The sequence below is a fragment of the Brassica napus genome, chromosome A9, assembly GCF_020379485.1.
Source record: "Brassica napus cultivar Da-Ae chromosome A9, Da-Ae, whole genome shotgun sequence".
NCBI lineage: Eukaryota > Viridiplantae > Streptophyta > Magnoliopsida > Brassicales > Brassicaceae > Brassica > Brassica napus.
The window spans coordinates 43,626,144-43,644,327 of record NC_063442.1 but is presented as its reverse complement, the minus strand read 5'-3'; the positions used below and the strand labels follow the sequence as shown (position 1 = coordinate 43,644,327).

At 36.8% G+C, this 18,184-nt stretch overlaps 4 protein-coding genes across 4 annotated transcripts; all 4 read right to left on the bottom strand.

Annotated features, from left to right (window-relative positions):
- Positions 1-1,578: 1,578 nt before the first annotated feature.
- Positions 1,579-7,240, bottom strand: LOC125578632 (6-phosphofructo-2-kinase/fructose-2,6-bisphosphatase-like). Its single transcript, XM_048741922.1, has 23 exons — positions 6,930-7,240; positions 6,782-6,845; positions 5,826-6,118; positions 5,532-5,750; positions 5,259-5,468; positions 5,076-5,171; positions 4,874-4,972; positions 4,750-4,779; positions 4,615-4,668; positions 4,387-4,440; positions 4,238-4,315; positions 4,072-4,163; positions 3,928-3,985; positions 3,726-3,800; positions 3,560-3,607; positions 3,308-3,405; positions 2,961-3,036; positions 2,792-2,854; positions 2,593-2,684; positions 2,311-2,379; positions 2,166-2,229; positions 1,945-2,010; positions 1,579-1,841 (listed from the first exon to the last, which is right to left on the bottom strand). The coding sequence occupies exons 1-23, from the start codon at positions 7,101-7,103 to the stop codon at positions 1,764-1,766; spliced, it is 2,250 nt and encodes a 749-aa protein (XP_048597879.1). The 5' UTR covers positions 7,104-7,240; the 3' UTR covers positions 1,579-1,763.
- A 1,594-nt stretch (positions 7,241-8,834) lies between these two features.
- LOC125578631 lies at positions 8,835-9,503 on the bottom strand. Its single transcript, XM_048741921.1, has one exon. The coding sequence runs from the start codon at positions 9,421-9,423 to the stop codon at positions 9,046-9,048; it is 378 nt and encodes a 125-aa protein (XP_048597878.1). The 5' UTR covers positions 9,424-9,503; the 3' UTR covers positions 8,835-9,045.
- A 931-nt stretch (positions 9,504-10,434) lies between these two features.
- On the bottom strand, positions 10,435-12,355 carry LOC125578630 (ran-binding protein 1 homolog a-like). The gene is made up of 4 exons (XM_048741920.1): positions 12,094-12,355; positions 11,840-11,991; positions 11,627-11,752; positions 10,435-11,050 (listed from the first exon to the last, which is right to left on the bottom strand). Exons 1-4 carry the CDS (start codon positions 12,246-12,248, stop codon positions 10,806-10,808), a joined length of 678 nt encoding a protein of 225 aa, XP_048597877.1. The 5' UTR covers positions 12,249-12,355; the 3' UTR covers positions 10,435-10,805.
- Positions 12,356-13,084: 729 nt separating this feature from the next.
- Positions 13,085-17,252, bottom strand: LOC125578629 (protein SMAX1-LIKE 6-like). The gene is made up of 3 exons (XM_048741919.1): positions 15,810-17,252; positions 14,927-15,179; positions 13,085-14,847 (listed from the first exon to the last, which is right to left on the bottom strand). Exons 1-3 carry the CDS (start codon positions 16,952-16,954, stop codon positions 13,390-13,392), a joined length of 2,856 nt encoding a protein of 951 aa, XP_048597876.1. The 5' UTR covers positions 16,955-17,252; the 3' UTR covers positions 13,085-13,389.
- Positions 17,253-18,184: the final 932 nt, after the last annotated feature.

Sequence of the window (18,184 nt, the reverse complement as noted above, 5' to 3'; positions counted from 1 at the left end):
GTCAATATAAATTCTGTTTTTTTTTAACTTGTATATTTGTTTTGTTTAATTGAAATATTTTATCATGCAAGTAAATCAATAAGAATAAGCAAATATTAATATAAAATAAATTATGAAATGACAATTTGAAACCCTTTGCATAGAGTAAATGGATTAAAAAATTGAATATTGACTTTCAAATGAAGTGAGCTATCCATGTTAAAAGTAAATAATTAAACTAATGGTAATATATCGAGCTCTTTAACTAAGTGGTTTAACACACATTGTTCATGTGATGCCTAAGCTCTTAGCTTAGTATGATATATATAGTCACAAAATATGATGTTTAAACGCATTTTATTTTGGTGAAATAAATATATTTTCAGCATAATTCAATCATAAAATCCTTGATTTCTCCTTTCCAAATTTCAATTTTTGGAAAGTATTATATGCAAGGAAAACAAAATATGAAACAATATATTAATCATGATATTTGACTATAAACTTAATCATTTCAAATTTTTAAATTGACTCATAATTTATCTATCACCATTTATGATGATTTCCTAATTACAAAGTCAAGGTGCTTAAATTAAGAGATTGACTGAGCATCTATATGGATTTCTTTTTTGAATAGAGAGCAAACAATACTTGCACACGCAAACTTTAGCTATACACTTACTAAGTAATATAACTGTTTGAGTAATGAATAAAGCAAATTTAGATCAGTTTGTCTTCTGTTACTCATAATAGAAAAGATAAACAATTTTTTAAAACATATAGAAAAAAACATTGCCAAAACCATTAAAAAAAAACAAAACAAAGATTATCTAATATTATGATTGGCGCATTGCCTTTGTTAAATGTGTGATTAGAATTAGTGATTACAATTTCAAATATTCACTTTCCAATCATCCATGTTGAAAGTGATTTTTTTATGAAATATTTGAAATATTGATTATTAAAAATATTTTAAAATGTTTTTTAATATTAGTTTCCGTTCATTATTGATTTCTTATTCATATATTCATATAAAATATTATCTAACATGTACCCATATAAAACTATTGTAATTTTAAAACTATTTGAAATGTTGATTATATACAACATGGGTATTGATAAAATTAAAACTATAATTAAAATCGTAAATACATGGACATAATAAAAATGTATACTTTGCGAACATTTAAAAGTTGTTTGACTATCTTTTTGATGACATATATTATTCTTAATATGAAAATTTTATATACATAACTTAGTATATTTGGAATTTATATGCAAATATATTTAAAATTTGAAGAAAACAATTGTTATATTGTGAAACGTAATTTATTAGCAAATATATGAATATACCATAAATGATTCGTAACATACAATAATATACAATATATTCGAAACTAATTAATATGATCAATGGTAATTCATGTAATTAATCTAGTAAACTAATCCTTATTAGATAAAAGAGTTGAGAGTGATTGTAGAACTGCCACGTGTAAATGGCACTCTTGTAAATCACACATGAAGACAAAGTTTATTCTTAACAATGTTCCTATTTTAATATATAAGGGATCACGAAGGCAGAGTAATTTCAGTCGGATCTATAGTATAAAACTTGATTATAATGAAGAATATAAGATGTTCAGATCACAAGAGGATTGGAGAGTATACAGAATAAATAAGAACTGGGAGGCCAAAATGCACCCACTGATAGTAAAAGTATAAATAAATAAAAATCTTTGGGGACGACTTGTTGAGATTCAGACATAATAGTTGTTGTTTGTTGTTCAGTCCATCAGTTTGTAGCGCTTCTCTTGCACACCAGAAACTCCCATCTGTATCTCTATGATTGTGTGAAGTGGCATCTGTTCAATACATTCATAAATGGCAATCTTGTTACTATTATGTGTGTGTGTGATGTGTCTTAACACCCAAATGGTTTTTATTATACAATCTAATTCAGATTACCTCGATCTGGGGTATCTCTTTGAGGGGACGATCCGCGAAATATGCATACAATGCCCTCAGAACAGCCTGTGTAAAAACCAACCAACCGTAAGAGGAGGAACTCATTCATAACTCAACAACACAATGCCTCTAGACTTTGATCATGTGGACAAATTCTTCGTAATCCAGAGCCAAGGAGGGTTTTAGACATTCAATTATTAACAGAGCGTTTGGAGTGTAACCTGGTGAGATATCACGACGACAGGAGCTCTTTGTCGTTCTAACTCAATGATCACAGGTTCAAGCCTGCATTGTCAAAAAAAAGTATTGTTTGCTTTAAGGTTTTCAGTTTATGACTGAACGTAGGAGAAGAAGTGACGACCATACCGTTGGATTACATCAAGGTAGGACTCTCCACGAGGGTATCGGTATCGCAATTTGTCCTTTAACCGAGATCTGCAGTCACATGCACCAGAAGATGAGTCAAAGAAGTCTTAAGAGCTTATTGCCAGTTACAGGATCCATAAACTTGTACCATAGAGCTTAGACATGCAGTCAAATATACAATATGGAATGTAAGTTGGTTTATTTAACAATTAGCAATCTAGTTTCGTGGCTTTATGATGCGCAAAACTATTGAAACCAATCTAGTTCTATCTAGTCACTTACTCGTACTCTTCTGGCATGTTCTTCTTTATCTCTTCGTATGTCATCCCATCGCAAACTCCAGAGTTGATCTCATCCAGGGCACGCCATTGCACCTAAAGATGAAAAAATAAAAAAATGATTCTTCCTTGCACCAACATAACATATGATTACAACACATTTAAGAGTCACAAGATGCACTGGTAGTTGGTAAAACGCCAACCTTGGGAAATCCAACTATGGGACCTGCTGTTAAGATTGTTCTCTGAAGTGTACTGGTCCAAATCTGAAATTTACAAACGTCAATCAATATTACCGTATTAGCAACAAGCTTTGACACAATTTGCCAATACGTCAGAATTTAAACATTCTTAACTGTCTGAAATACTTACCGAAGCAGCCTTTTCGTTTTTTAGTCGCTTCTCGACAAAGTTAGCAAGTTTCTTTGCATAAATTTTTCCAGATTCACTGCGTTTCAAAGTTGACAAATGTTAGTTACCAGGACACATTTTCACATTTCAAACAAGAAATACAGTTTCCACGCTAGGATTAGCGTTTTAATCAAGATCCGAAGTAATCAACTGAGGAAGAAGTAGCATCAAGACTTGTCAAGCCAAACTACTGGAATATCGTATGGAACAAGATGAAATGAAAACAAAAGGAAGGCATCTGCTCAGAGCAGCACTTGGCATGAGATACTCACATTTGAGAGTTTAGAGGAAACTGAGCAAGAACATACCTTATAACACTGTCTCCTCCAGTTCGGCCTCTAACATTATCCATACTTTCTCCATGCCGGGTGAGTAGTATTGGTCGTGGAGTGAGATGCGTATTCACCTAATTGAAGGTAGAAAAAAAATGAATGTTGACTCTTGACGATGAGATTAGTCACCCTTGCAAATATATAACTTATAAGCTGATTTTTCATGTAACAAATAAGCTAAAGAAATCTCAATAAAGAAAACAAGCAAGAGACATAGCTAATTCATACCAAGAAAAACACAATTCTTCCAGGAAGGTAACCACTTATATTGTTCACCTGCACAAAGAATAGATTAACAGTCAGGAATAATCAAAACTATAAACAATCCTTTGGAAAACAGTATGAAACTCCATCAGTGACACAAGTATTCATCAAGCACATATATGAAACATACTTGTATCTGTCCACCATTACCGCTGACCATATCAATCATTTTGATGTAAGAACCTTCTTCAACAGGCTCATAAACCTGGTAAGAAAATAATAAACTCAACATTTAAATCCAGTACCAAGGCAACGGTGCATCACAACTCAGTCAGCTATGCTTTATCAGAGTAATTAAGACACATATAGAAACTGCAGGTTTGTATAGCTACCCTCTCATAATTGGCCAAACGGTCTCTAAAGTCTTTAACTCCAGCTTCAAAATCCGTCCTGCAGAAAAGCATAAACAATTAGTTGGCAGGTAGAAGAGGTCTACTAGAAAGGAAAAAAAATGAGTTGCTAACAGAGAACCCTACTCTTCTTCGTAATCAGGACTTTGCTGGATTTTAAGACGTATGTTTCTTTCTATAATGCGTTCATCATTGCATAGTGTTTCCAGAAAAATTATCTACATAAGAGATTAAAGGTCAATCAGTTTCTGAATAGTTACAAAGTCAATATCAGCCGAAGATGGTCATGTACCTTACACTTTCCTTCAGCCATTTGCATCAACATGTTCCGTCGAACTCGTGTGCTGTTAGTTGCATCAAAGACTCCAACCTGCAGATGAAAACTGATTACAATGCAAGATATAAAAACCAGGAAAAAAAATCTAACAGACAGATACTTACTTGACCACCATCTTCCATCCAAGCTATCATGTCCTCCATTGCAAGTGCTGCTACCTAGTGGCATGTGATATATTAAAACTATGTGCAAAGAAGAAGATAAATAGTGTTAACACTGATCACTGAATCAAACACCTCCCAAAAAGTGCCATACCAATGAATTTAGAGGCAGAAATTAGAAGAGACAGTCACAAACTGGCAGAAAACTACGCAATTAAAGTTACAACTTACCTCGGTTCGTGCCTCTACGCCTTCTTGATTGTCAGCTCGAAAAAAATCAGCACACTACAAAAAAAAAAGATCACTCGTTGTTCATCACTAATCATCCAAAGAGGAGGGCAGATACTTATAAAACCCCAGATTTACCTGGTTAACTCCATGTTTAAGCCGTCGGTACTGTGAAGAAATGGAGCAATGATTGAGTCAATCTTTTTCCAGAAGTGTTGCAAACTACAGAATATGCAGAAGCTACACAAAAAAAAAAGCAAACCTTTCCAACATTAAAATGTTTAGTATCGTGCCCCAACCAGCGTAGATATCTTGTCAACTTTGCTGCAGTAAAAGTCTTTCCTCGAGCAGGCAAGCCTACCTAATACAATTTGTTGAGAATCAGTCTCTTTTACCATTTAAGTTGCTATGTTCAACAAAATAGCCTGCAGAAACGATGAACAGCGTCTATATGGAAAAATTACCAGGACAATTGCTAGATGTCTATCCTCTTTAGGTCCAAGCATTTGATCAGCTACTGCTGCTGCAGCAACAGCTCCTGCAGCCGCTGGCATTGAATTCTACCCATTTACAAGAAAAAAATGAGGTTAAAAACTCTTAAATTTAAGATAATACCACAGGAAATAGAAAGTAGCTGATGCCAAAACCTTGGTTTGCGCATCAAGTTTGAGGTCAGCCAAAAAAGAGCTTGCGCTAACAGACTTGACTAGCCTAGGGGAGCCAACACCACGATCAACAAAGAGTCCCCTTTGACCATCTTTCTGCTGAATTGGTGAGAGTACCCCCGCTGACTTTGACTCACCCGCTCCTGAAGGCGAATAGGTATCCGAGTGATCGGGAACAATGATCTCCATGTCCTAAGGGTAAGATATATGGTAATAATTAAATAATAGCCATCAACCAATGCATAGGCAATCTACCTTTTCAGATGGCGATCCATCCTCGCTAACAGCAGAAACTCTAGGACTCTTCGATGCTGCCTTTGGAGTATCGTCATTAACAAACGAACCAGAAGCTGAAAGAGACCGTGGATTCTCTGCATTGTCAGCTGCATAAACAAGAGACGACTGTGCAGAAGGCGCAGGAGCAGGAACTTCATAATGCTCAAGATCAAGCTCCAAACTTTCTGAAGGACAATTCTGTAAGAAATGAAAAGAGCTTTACAACACCTTTATATCTCCTAAAACAACAAAGAAGTTAAAAGGACAAAGCACCTCGACAGGCGTTGGATCAGGATTGATGCTGACATCAGGGATACCACGTACAGTAGAAGGCTGGAGATTCTCCCTATATGCTCTCCAACTAGCAGCAAGATCAAAGGGTGAAACTCTATCAGCGTTGATGAACACTCGGAACTCAACAATCACATCACCTTCAAGCTTAAACAGAGCAACCCTAGCATCTCCTTGCAAGGAGCCACCAGTAAGAATCCTGTTTTCACCTTCCTCCACTATGCAAGGCGTATCTCTATACTTTGGCTTCAACAAAAACTTGAAATCCAAAGTCTCTACACATGATCAAAACACATTCGATTATAGCAAAGGCGTCAACTATATGCAAAATTAAGCATGGGCACAATATCCTGACCGAACCGAAAAACGAGGTTCACTTCGGATATGGATCATATCAATTATCCGAGTGGATCCTATATATCTAAAACCGAAAAAGCAAATTGGAGAACCGAATGGATATCCAAATTTCTATAATATAGTTTATACACTTATAAATTAACTATATTTAGTTTTAGATAATCAAATATTTTAAAATATTACCTATAAATCGAAATAGCCAAAAAATTGAATTACCATAATACTTTTTATCCAAAATATTTTAAATTATCCAAATTATTCAAACTTTTATTTGAGAACCCAAAGAAAATTAATGTTTTACTCCGAAAAATAAAAAAATCTGACTTTAACCCGAATCAACCAAAAATCAAACCGAACTGGGTCCGAATAGAATCTGTAATTACCTTGGATATTAGCAGGACCCAACTTTGTTACCCGAAGCGGGCCGAATTGATCCTAAACCTATAGAACTGAACCTAGAACCGAATGCCGAAGGCTATATGCTAAATGATTGCCTAATCATATAGTCTCTAAAAATGATGAAAACACGATTCGATCATAAGATTGGCGTCAACTATATGCTAAAGGATCGCCTACAATACCGTGATCAGGAGGAACGACGAAGCTCAGCTCCGACATTGACGCGGATTCACGTAGCATCGGAAGCTGTTAAAGAAAAAAAAAATCGACGCTATCAAATTTCAGATGGAAATGCACAAATGACGAATCACAAAATGAACGGATGCTCACAGCATTGGAAGGATCCCACGAGCCGACGAGAGGAACAGAGCCGTAGACGTGAGGAGTGAGCTCGCCTTCAACCTTGGAGTTCTCCATTTTGAGTGACACGTAGAGCTGACCTCCTCCTCCGCCATTGGAACCATCCTCCTCGTCTTCAGTGTTCTTCGATGCACTTGACCCCATTTGGAACACCACCGTTCTCGCTTAACCAACCGTCTTCTGATTTGAATTCAATAATGCGATCAAACAAATGGATAAGAGATTTGAGAGAAAGAGAAGAAACGAAGAAGCCACTCCGCACGCTGATTTAAAAAAAAATATTTCCTTTTTTCCAGAAAAACAAAAAAGAAAAATCGGTTGATATCCGGTCGGTGATGTAATATTTATAAATGATGTAAAGGGGTGGAGATTTTCGTATTAATAGTCAAGAATAAACAAGCTCGGTCAATTACAAGAACTAAAGATGCTCGTCTAAACAGTTCGTCTAAACAAATATCTTTCTATTTTATGGTTTGAGGTCGTCTGGGCCGAGCTCGCCTAATGGTCGAGGTCGTCCAAGACTGTCTGTGATGAAGAGGCGATGCTCTCCTTTTCTGTACTTTCTGTACTTTTCTGTACTTTTCTGAGCGTCCTTTCAATGATTCTGACGTCTTCTATTTATAATGACGTACGTTTTGTCTTCTAGCGAAATCATCAATTGTTGCTTAACGGGCCGAGCCTGATTTTGGGCTTAGCTCTTAATGGACTGGTGCTAAGCCCATCTCCAACAGAAGGATCCCACGAGCCGACGAGAGGAACAGAGCCGTAGACGTGAGGAGTGAGCTCGCCTTCAACCTTGGAGTTCTCCATTTTGAGTGACACGTAGAGCTGACCTCCTCCTCCGCCATTGGAACCATCCTCCTCGTCTTCAGTGTTCTTCGATGCACTTGACCCCATTTGGAACACCACCGTTCTCGCTTAACCAACCGTCTTCTGATTTGAATTCAATAATGCGATCAAACAAATGGATAAGAGATTTGAGAGAAAGAGAAGAAACGAAGAAGCCACTCCGCACGCTGATTTAAAAAAAAATATTTCCTTTTTTCCAGAAAAACAAAAAAGAAAAATCGGTTGATTCTCAGTGGTACGTTGGGATAACCGGATAAGAGAGCAAATACGTGGTGCTTGGTTTGGGTCGTTTCCGGTCGGGTCGGGTTCTATTTGTTGCTTATTGGGCTGGGCCTTTTTCTTGTTTTTTTTTGTTAGAATTAGAATGAAGACTACATAAGAGGTTAAGTTGAGTACAACAAACTATGTTAATGTTAATATTAGATAATGATAACTTTCCTAAACACTTAATATAAAGAAAAATATCTTAAGATAGTACTAAAAAAATTTATACCACAAAATATAGATTCTAAGAATCAAAATGGGGCATTTGAGAAGAGATAAATATACACTTATACTCTTATAATTAACTAATTCAAACTTTAGGGTTTAGAGTTAAGGAGTAGGGATTTGGGTTCGAAGTTTAAAATTTTATGAAATAAAAAATAAATATTTTAAAAATAGTTTCAAAAAGTATTTTCGAATTACAAAAATAAAATTTATAAGATAACATATAATCTAAAACTTTTTTTTTATTTTTTATTTTTTTTTAACAGGACTTTTTTTTATTTATCTAGGATGTTAGTATCTTTTTATCTATTAAATGAAATATTTTGGTTATTTTCCTCTTTGTGATCTATTTTTATGACCAAAACTTGAAAATAATCTATTTATGTGAATTGCCCGTAGTGGGTGAATGTCAATTCAAAAGACGAGTAATTGCAAGATCTTTGAGTAGTGTTAGTAAACGTGTTCGATTCTTTGGAAATCTATTTGGATGCTGGTCCGCAACATGTAGTAAGATTTCATAATCTATTGGAAACCTAATAACTTTGAAAATCTCTTATACCTTGAGATGGTTGACACTTTACAAACTGTATATACGGCATACCAAACAATATATAAATAAACAGAAAGAATCACTCTAATACAAATAGAATCGCTTATCAACAGTTTACCCCCAAATCAATCTCAAACCAAACCAAACATAAACCTTACACACATATTTAAACGGCGAACAAATACTCCCGTCTAAAGTCTAAACCAATAATAAACCGGCTAAAACCGATATACCCAACCAACCGACCGCAAGTTTCAAGCTGCCGCTTGAACTATGTGTTCCACCAGCACCAGCGCCAGCAGTATGAATTGGAACTACACGTCCCACGCCCCTTGAATGGCTTCTACCTCCGCTACCGCCGCCACCAGCACGGCCTCCTCTTTTGATAACGACAGCCAGCTCCCGAGCCTTTCCTTCGATGCTAACAACATCTGGCTTTGGGGAGGCATTGATGAGAGGAAGAGTGTTGTGGTTCGTATCAACTGAAGAAGGCAGCGAGCTAACGGAAGGAAAAGTGTGATGAAGATGAAAGATGAAGAGAGTATATATAACCAAAGATATTCTTTTCAAACTCATTTTCGTTTTGTTTCTGTGTCTTCTCTCTTTTCCTGTTCGTTATGTATTTATATAAATGTTGGTTTAATCCTTCACTTGCAGCTGAAGCAATAAATAGTTGGTTGAGATATAAATTAAGACGCGGCACGACTGGTTGCCTCTTTCGACCTTAGTCTCGTTAAGAAGCTGCTCAGAATATATCTAACAGATATTTATACGTATCCATTTATATATTTATTTGAACCATTTTATTCAAACAATATAAATAGATTTTCTAAAGGGCTAAACCATATATAAAAAACTTAAGTGATTTAAAAGGGCAAGGATAAAAGAGTTCTGATATGGATGTTAGCCCACCTAAATTTGTTTTTTGTATTTTCTAAAGTTTGTGGACTAATAAAATAATAATTAGAAAGCAAAATGAAAAAAGAAATCAAAAGTTTGGCCGCGTGAACAGTTTGAGTGTTTGACCCATATAGACAAGTGGCTTTGATCCCTCGCTGTTACGGAAAAGCATAGATGACATGACATATTAATTCAATTTTTGGATTTGAATTATTTATAGAGATATCTTTTAAAAGGTTGATAATTATTACTTCTTGTATTCCTCTGACTATTTTCTTTTGATAAGTAGTTAATTTTTTTTAAAAAAATCTTTCTTTTGATTATAAGGTTAAGATATCTCATATGTAGTACTGACTTAGTTTTAGCATATGCTATTAATTTTTCCAGTTTCAAGTTCTTAAAAATGTATTTGTTGTAAGTTTATTATCCACGTAATATGTTATAGACTGTATTGATATTAATAAAATTTTAGTCTACCAGAAAAAAAAAATCTCATATGTAGTAACGTAAAAATCAATTGTCTAATATGCTAGCTAATTTCTGTCTTCATCTAAGACTAAATCAATTTGCGATGGAGCCAGGAAGATTGGCAATGACAGTAAAAAAACATTTACCCTGAATTCGAACTAGAGGGACGCTAAGGCTATATAAACGAATGTTGTGAAAAGGAAAACAAAAAAAAATTAATAAAATTAAATCAACATGCATATAATTTTGTAATTCAAAGAAATGAAGACTTCTGACTCTTGTCCATAAAAATAAGACCATACAAAAACAACCCATAAGAAACTTTAAAACAATGAATCCAATGTACTCTTTCTGATGACCGACCTTAATCTCTCATATCACTCACCCACGCTTTCGACTCGAAACTATAAAACCCAAAACGACTCAGCAAAACCCAACCCCCCCAAGCGATCCCCCAACCACTTGATATGATTCGACAAAACATGTGTAGATAGTTAGTGCCAAGACACTAGCAGACTCGAGATGGATGCATCAAAACACTTTTAGGCTATAATAATACCTCGCCAAAGGAGCTTAAACATTGATGCATCTTAAGTTGAGGGAGCAACAGCCTCTTCGGTTTTCTTTTCTTCATCAGCTTTCTCTGGCTCGGTTTTTGTCTTTTCCTCTGGTTCCACTTCGGTCTTTACCTTCTCCACAGGTTTCTCCTCTGTTTTCGTCTCTTCCACGGTCAACTTCTCAAGAAGACCAGCTGCGTCAGAGGCGTCTTTGCTCTCTTCTTTCTCTACTTCGGATTCAGCAACTTCATTGAACTTCTGCATAAATGCTTTGCAGTCTGAAAAAGCAAAATAAGACTTGATTACTCATGCAGCTCTACAAACTTTATAGTTCATGGCACTATCAGCTCCGAAACAATTGAAAACATGCACCACAAAGTAGATCATTGCCTAAACTTTTCCGTTCATAACACAAAATTAGTTCAATGAATGTCATAACACATGATCTAGCAGCCATAGATCACGCAAGCTGTGTCACTACCAAGTTTCAAGACAACAATAATAAGAGGGCAATACTGTGTGAAAATGAAAAGCTAATCAATTGACAGCTCTAAAAAAGAGCTATAATGAAAGCTTTAAGGTAAGATCTTTCAAAGACACGAAGCCATAATATAAATAAAGCTAAGTTCACGATCCAATAGTAATATATCCAATGGCCGTAAGCTAAACCAATTATGTACTGATAATAAACAAGACAATGCAACATGCATAAAGGCCAATGAAACAAGTAGCAACCAGCTTGGCAAAACAAAAAACAGTAATCAGCAAGTGGAGATCAGTATAAGATATGGAATCACAGTCGCGCAACACGATCTAATCTACATGATAACGGCACAATTCAAGATCATACTTACTCTCAATTGAAGCAAAACGGATGCAGAAAAGCTCATCCTTCAGCTCCCCATCAGCAAAGTCACGAGCGTGCCACACGCAGGACTTTTCATTCCCAACGTGTTCCTGAACACTCATGCCCTGTTTAACTGCAGAAGATCCGAATACGAAAGTTAAAATTAAGTACACAGTAACCTAAACACAGATCTAAACAACTTAGATTAAGCTTAATTTACCGAAATGATTAGCACAGATCTTGAGAGTTTTCGATTGCCTCATAACGAGCCTAATCTTGCCAGTGCTCTTATGCTTCAAGAGCTTCACAGTACCAGCACCTCTCTCCTTCCACTGATTCGCTTCCTTATCGAACCGATACAGCTTCGATTTCCTTCGATTCACAAACAAAATCTCCAATCAAAAACCTCAACCGAAGCTAAAACCCTAGGAAAATCGATCAGATCTGGTTGACCTAGATCACAAATACACTTACAGATCGAGGACGGCGTCTTCGTCTTCCTCACCGGTAGTGACGGCAACCTCCTCAAGCCTAACGATCGGAGCGACCTGAGCTCCGGTGTCCTCATCCTCGTTAGCTCCGGATTCCTCCGCGTATCTGTGCTCGTGCTCGGGTTCGTTGGTTGCCATAGTATCGACGGATCGAGGTTTCTTCGTGGATTCAATAGTTCGCTTACGGTGCGGCGTATGAGAAAGAGAGCGAGAGAGATTGGGGTTTTACAACATGGGTACGACATTTTATAATTGGAGTTATTTCGCGTTGAATTGAAGCTAACAATGGGCCGAGCTCCTATCAATACATTATCTGGCCCATTTACTTTGTACTTTACTCAAAGATACAATATTGGGGTCTTAATTTGGGCAGAATACATTTATTTAAACCTTAAAAATGATTATATTATTGTTATCTTAGCCTTATATAAAAACTCTATAAATTAATGTTAGGAATATGGTCATTTATTAATTTACGGAGTTGTTAGTTTACAAAAAATTCCTTTTTAGATTTTTCTATTTTTGAATATTTTTATTTATAAAATAAGAAAATAGTTGATTTTACCATATATACATTAATTAAGTTTTAGAAACTATAATTTCATATTTTTATTATATTATTTAGTGCATATTTTTATGTTATGTCGTTTTAGATAATTTTACTAAATATTGTTAAAATATATTAAAATTTTAAGAATAGAGACAATTTCATGGTAGATATAAAACCAACAACATCAGATTTAGTTTATACTTATATATATATATGTATATAAATTTATGATTTATATTTACATAAAATTTTCTAAAAATTATTATCTTATTATATTATCGATTTGTCATATTTTGAAGTGACTAAAGAAACCAGAAAATTTTGTTAATTTCTAATGTTTATTAATTTATCGAATATTAATTTTTAGGGTTTCTACTGTATTCACATTATTTTAAATATCTAAATATTAAATTTATCAGTTCTGTTTTGAAAATAATACTTATATATACAGACTTTTCTATTGTTTAATGCATACACATATTTGAAAGTTGGCCAAAAGAGTTTACAACACAATTAGGAGATACCTAGACACAAAACGCCAAAAAGTCTGGGAAATTAGTAAAACCCCTAACCAAACTTATGTACCAAAGTGATACCTCAGCTAATAGTCGTAACTATATCAATACATTCTTTAATTTACATGCACAAAACTCCAAACCAAAGCCTCTGATGACAAAACAATCAAGACTACCTAATTTATTACCTCATTTATACATCTGTGAACTGTGATCACATCACATCCACCCTCTCCGGCAACTCTACTCCGCCAGATAAATCTCTAGAAGCAACCAGCTTCACAACGACCTTGGGATTCAAACCATACTTTACCCTCGCTTCAGCAAAGCTAGGAGCAAGAACTGTTCTCACCCACTGATCAACAACGTCCCTCCCTTCTTCCCCCGATGACCAAGAAGCCGCAAGAATCTGAACCATCACGTCCTCATCTATCTCTAAACTTGTTTCACCTCCAAAACACATCTTAAAATGCGAAACGATCTTCTCTCGAATGCTTTTAGCTAACCCATCGAAATCAACCTCCTTGAACGTCACCTTTCCATCTACCTGCTCCATGAAACCATCGAACCAAGCTCTTGCCTCCTCTGTTTCAAGATCCAAACTAACTCCTGACTCATCCAGTGGTAGATTCAGATCAAGATACGAACGCTGCACCTTCTCTGCACGCAGCTCTGTCTCTTCCTCGTGTTTTCTCTTCTTTACACCATCAGCTAACTTAATCTGCAGTCTCCAGCTTTTCGCGCTGAGAACTCTCTCCTCAGAGAACGTCACAGGCTCATTAATAACATGATCTTTCTCCTTGGCGATAATAACAATTACATTCTTCATACTGATCACTCTCCCATGCGAGTCACGGAGTCTCCCTGTACTCACAGCTTCAGACAATCTCCTCTGATCCGGGAACTCTGACTTCTCCACGTTTTCGAGGAACACAACTGAGTGTGGCTTTCTAGATAACTCTCCCGTTAGGTAATCAACCACTGTCTTGCCTCTATAAGAGTGTTCTCCCGCGAAATCCACAGAGATGCAGTTTTCTTGGCCACCAAAGAAGGCTTCAGACAGAACCGAAGCTACTTTCTTCTTCCCGACTCTATCCGGTCCAAGAAGAGCCAGCCAAGTTCCACTCGTGCGGTTTCTTCTCGCGTCGCAGATGATTTGACTAATTGCATTCGCAGCTTCGGTCTGGTGAGGGACTTTACGAGAGAGTGATTCTCTGAGAGACTTGAAATCGTTCTGATACTTGTGTTCTAAGGAAGAGCTTAGAGTCGTCACCAGCAACGGTTTCTCTCTCATTGTGTTTGTTTCATTCTCACTTTTTGATGCATAGATTGCTCCCAAGCCTAAGTCTGTAGTAACACAGCTCAAAGGAGAACCCATAACACGGTTAGGCACTGATGTAGTGAGATCCTCCTTTTGTTTTGTATTTGAGAATGGCTGATTAAGCAGTTTACTGGTGGTCTCAAGAGAGCTTTCAGGAGTTCTGCTTGGAGTCCCGGGACTACTTTTCTCAGCTGGGCTTCTTACGGTCTGAACTGGGAACTGGGGACTCACGGTCGGATAACCGAGTTTATGAAACGCTGGAGTATGATGGGTACTTTGGCATATGTTGTCCCATTTCTTCTGGAGAGCTGTGGTTTGAGAGGCTAATGTGTTTGTGTCATCATCTATAGCCTGCACTGAGTAAGAAGCAAAAACTCTCTCAAGATAGTTGCATTTACACATGTGAATGCAACTGAGGATAAAAACGAACCTTGGTGCTGCTCGTCGGTCCCTTGTCTAACTCGGACTCTGCAGCGCGTAACCAAGAGGGTAACTTCTCAGGAGATTGATCAGACGTAGAGTGACTTGAACCGGTTTTGACAAGGGCAGCTACTTCTTGCAGATACTTCTCGTTGCAGAGGTGACATCTGGGGAGCGTTTGATTCAGTGTGTTACTCAACGGTACTCTATAGTCTGATGTAGATGAAAAGAAGCCTCCAAACGGAACAAACGATCCCATCAAGCTGAAACCAACAGGTTTGTACTATATTTTAGTTGCTTGATCAGTTGTAAACTCACGGTTTTGAACAAAGACAGAACATCAAGCTCTAGAGATAAATATATGGTTTGCTTCCAGACAAATGGGAAGCATAAAGCTGACAAAGAAGTGGATATGTTAAAATTAGGCCTGCAGATTTTGTTCGAACCGAACCAAAATTTTCAATTCTTGGTTCAGTTACGGTTTCGAGTTTGGTTTAGTTCCGCAGTGTTTTTAAAAAATTATTCGGTTTTTGGTTCGGTTTCGATTTTCAAAAAACCCGAAAATAATCAAATTTTTAAGAAAAGTTATACCAAATTCTAACTGAAACAAAAAAAAAATGGTTATTTTCAAAATTAAAATTAAAAACCAAAATTAACCAAAATCGAACCGAACTGATGTTTTTCGGTTGGATTGTGGCCAAACCGAATAAACCGAACTGAAATAACCGAAACCGCAGGACTAGTTAAAATACTTGAGATTATGTTTTCAAGATTGACACAAACAATAAACTATTCACACCAATACATAGTGATCTTTCAAGTCCATTCAGCTATCAGATTTTTTAAAAACTCACTTCTGCAGTCTAAAGTGAATGCATATTGCAAAAGCATACCTTGATTTTGGGTAAACCCCTTGAGTCAAGGGTCTTGAGGATGTGATAGGAAGAACATGAAGGTCCCAATCTTTATCAACCGTAGGAAACCGTTCCAAAAGCTTCGTGTAAGTCTCGTTGCTCGATGCACATCCAATGAACCAAAGTTTACCACTTCGATGTTTCAACAAATCCGACAGCTTCAACACCAAACACTCCAAAACATTGGAAGAAGTTTCGCCGGTTAGGACCTTCAACTCTCCCAGATTAAGCACCATCCCCGATGATTTCGAGCCATCTCCCTCTGCGACTCTTACTAGATCATCAAGCTCCTCGTCGGTTCTTGATCCATCGGCTAAAACGTCGTTAATCTCCTTCTCTATGCTAACTATGCTTAACCCGCTTACCTCCGGAGGAAGAAACGTTTGGTTCCCACTGTTGATCGCGCCCGTGAACGTTTTAAGAGCTTCGTTAGCGCAGTTACCGACAAGGAGAGGGTTCCTCCTCTCTTTCCGACACAACACTTCTCCGATTCTCCGACAATTCTCATCCAAACCACTGCTCCCACTAAACGGGAAGAGAGGAGGACAGCGAGAAGCTCTCGAGAAGCGGGAAGAGAGCTGCGTCACCGGAGGGTGAAGCACGTCGAGCTTAATATCGGAGCTCCGAAACCCCGCTTCGGTGAAGACCCGGTTCACAATCGGATCGTCGAGGATGGATAGTATAAAGTACTTCAACTCAACTTTCAAAACCGTCGTCTGACATCCGCTGACGTGGATCTGCTGAAGGTGGTAACTCTCGGGGTGCCGTCTCTGATTCGCCTGAGACCGTTTGATCGCCGCCATGAGCGAATTCGACACCGGCGGATCTTCCTCCTCCGTCGTCGTAGTGGATTTAGACGAAGACGGGATTCTGTCGAGGGAGACGCCGACGCAGAGCTCCAGAGCTCGGAACTGAAGTCCCGAGGAGTACGGGGTGCTCCGGGAGGCGCGTGAGATGCAGACCTCCCGGAGAATGGACGACGGCATCGCTAGAAGAGCGGATACGGCGTGGAGAGACGTTGTCTGCGCGTGGCTTCTCCGACGAGCTACTGCTACAGCATCGTTGAGGGCACGAGCGGCTTCTTCGGTTAAGCATTCTCTCGCCGTGTTCACCGGCGTCGGCATCGCCGGGAGAGGATAAAAAAATTAAAGTAAGAAATAAAATCACCACAAAGCCCCCTCTCCAATCAAACCAACCCACACTAACAAAAATTCAGAAAAATATATTTAAAAAGAAAAAACAACCAGGCGTGAATTTCTGGAGAAAATGATATTTATTGGAAAAACAAAATAATCAAAAAGTTAAAAGGTCTCTTTAGCTTAAAAGTAGTTATTATAAAAATAAATAATTGTTTTTCTTCAATCCGCAAATCTTACGCATGGATATGTACAGATTACAGAGGGAGTCACTGTGTTTGGTTGTATACTGCTTGTGGGGACCTCCAGTATATTTGTCAGATTGTTTAAAATTTTCATATTTTAACATTTATTTTTAATTTTTTATATATGTGGTGCTCGTAGAATCTCTCTCCACTTGAAAAAAACATGTCACAGAAGGTTCGATTAACAACGGCTGCAATTAAACCACACATTTTATTATCTTCTAACCATGTCTGTATTTTCATGAAATAAAAATCTATTATTTAAATTATAAACTATTTGATTCTTTGTTCTATCTTTTTATTCATATCAAATTGTTCACTGCTTTTTTCATCGAATATAAATTTGACAATAACGTTTGAAACTTTCATAACATATATTATAGGTTCTATGATGTTACTATATATTCTAGGTTACAAATATTTTTTATCCGAAGTTTTAAAAAGTTTTTAGTGTGTTTTTTTTGTCGTCAGTTTTAAGTGTGTTTGTAATAAGATATTTTAAAATTTTGTGTAAATTTTGATTTTATTGAATCTATACAAATAATATATTGTAGCATATGTAAGCTAGTCATCATGGTCTCAGAACACGAGGGAGTCACATCTCTCTACTTTTTGCACCTTGTCTTGTAGTATTTGTTTATAAACTAGTAATTAGTTTTATGATCCAAATAGATTGGGATTAACCAAGAAAGTCAACTTAATCATTGAAGGAAATAATAAAAAGCATCGAGTGGTAGTAGACAATTGACTAAAATTTTATGAAAGATTAGGTGAATGTCATAAGATAAAGAGGAAACGCATAAGTGGTCAGGGGCCCAAAATTTATATGCTTCTTTTGCGTCATTGTCATCCAATAAAGATATTTTATTACAATTGTTTTCACTTTACTTTGCACTTATTCTTAAAATTGTTTTCACTTTACTTTGCACTTATTCTTACTCTCGAAGTCTCGATCATCAGTTTTTGTTACGAC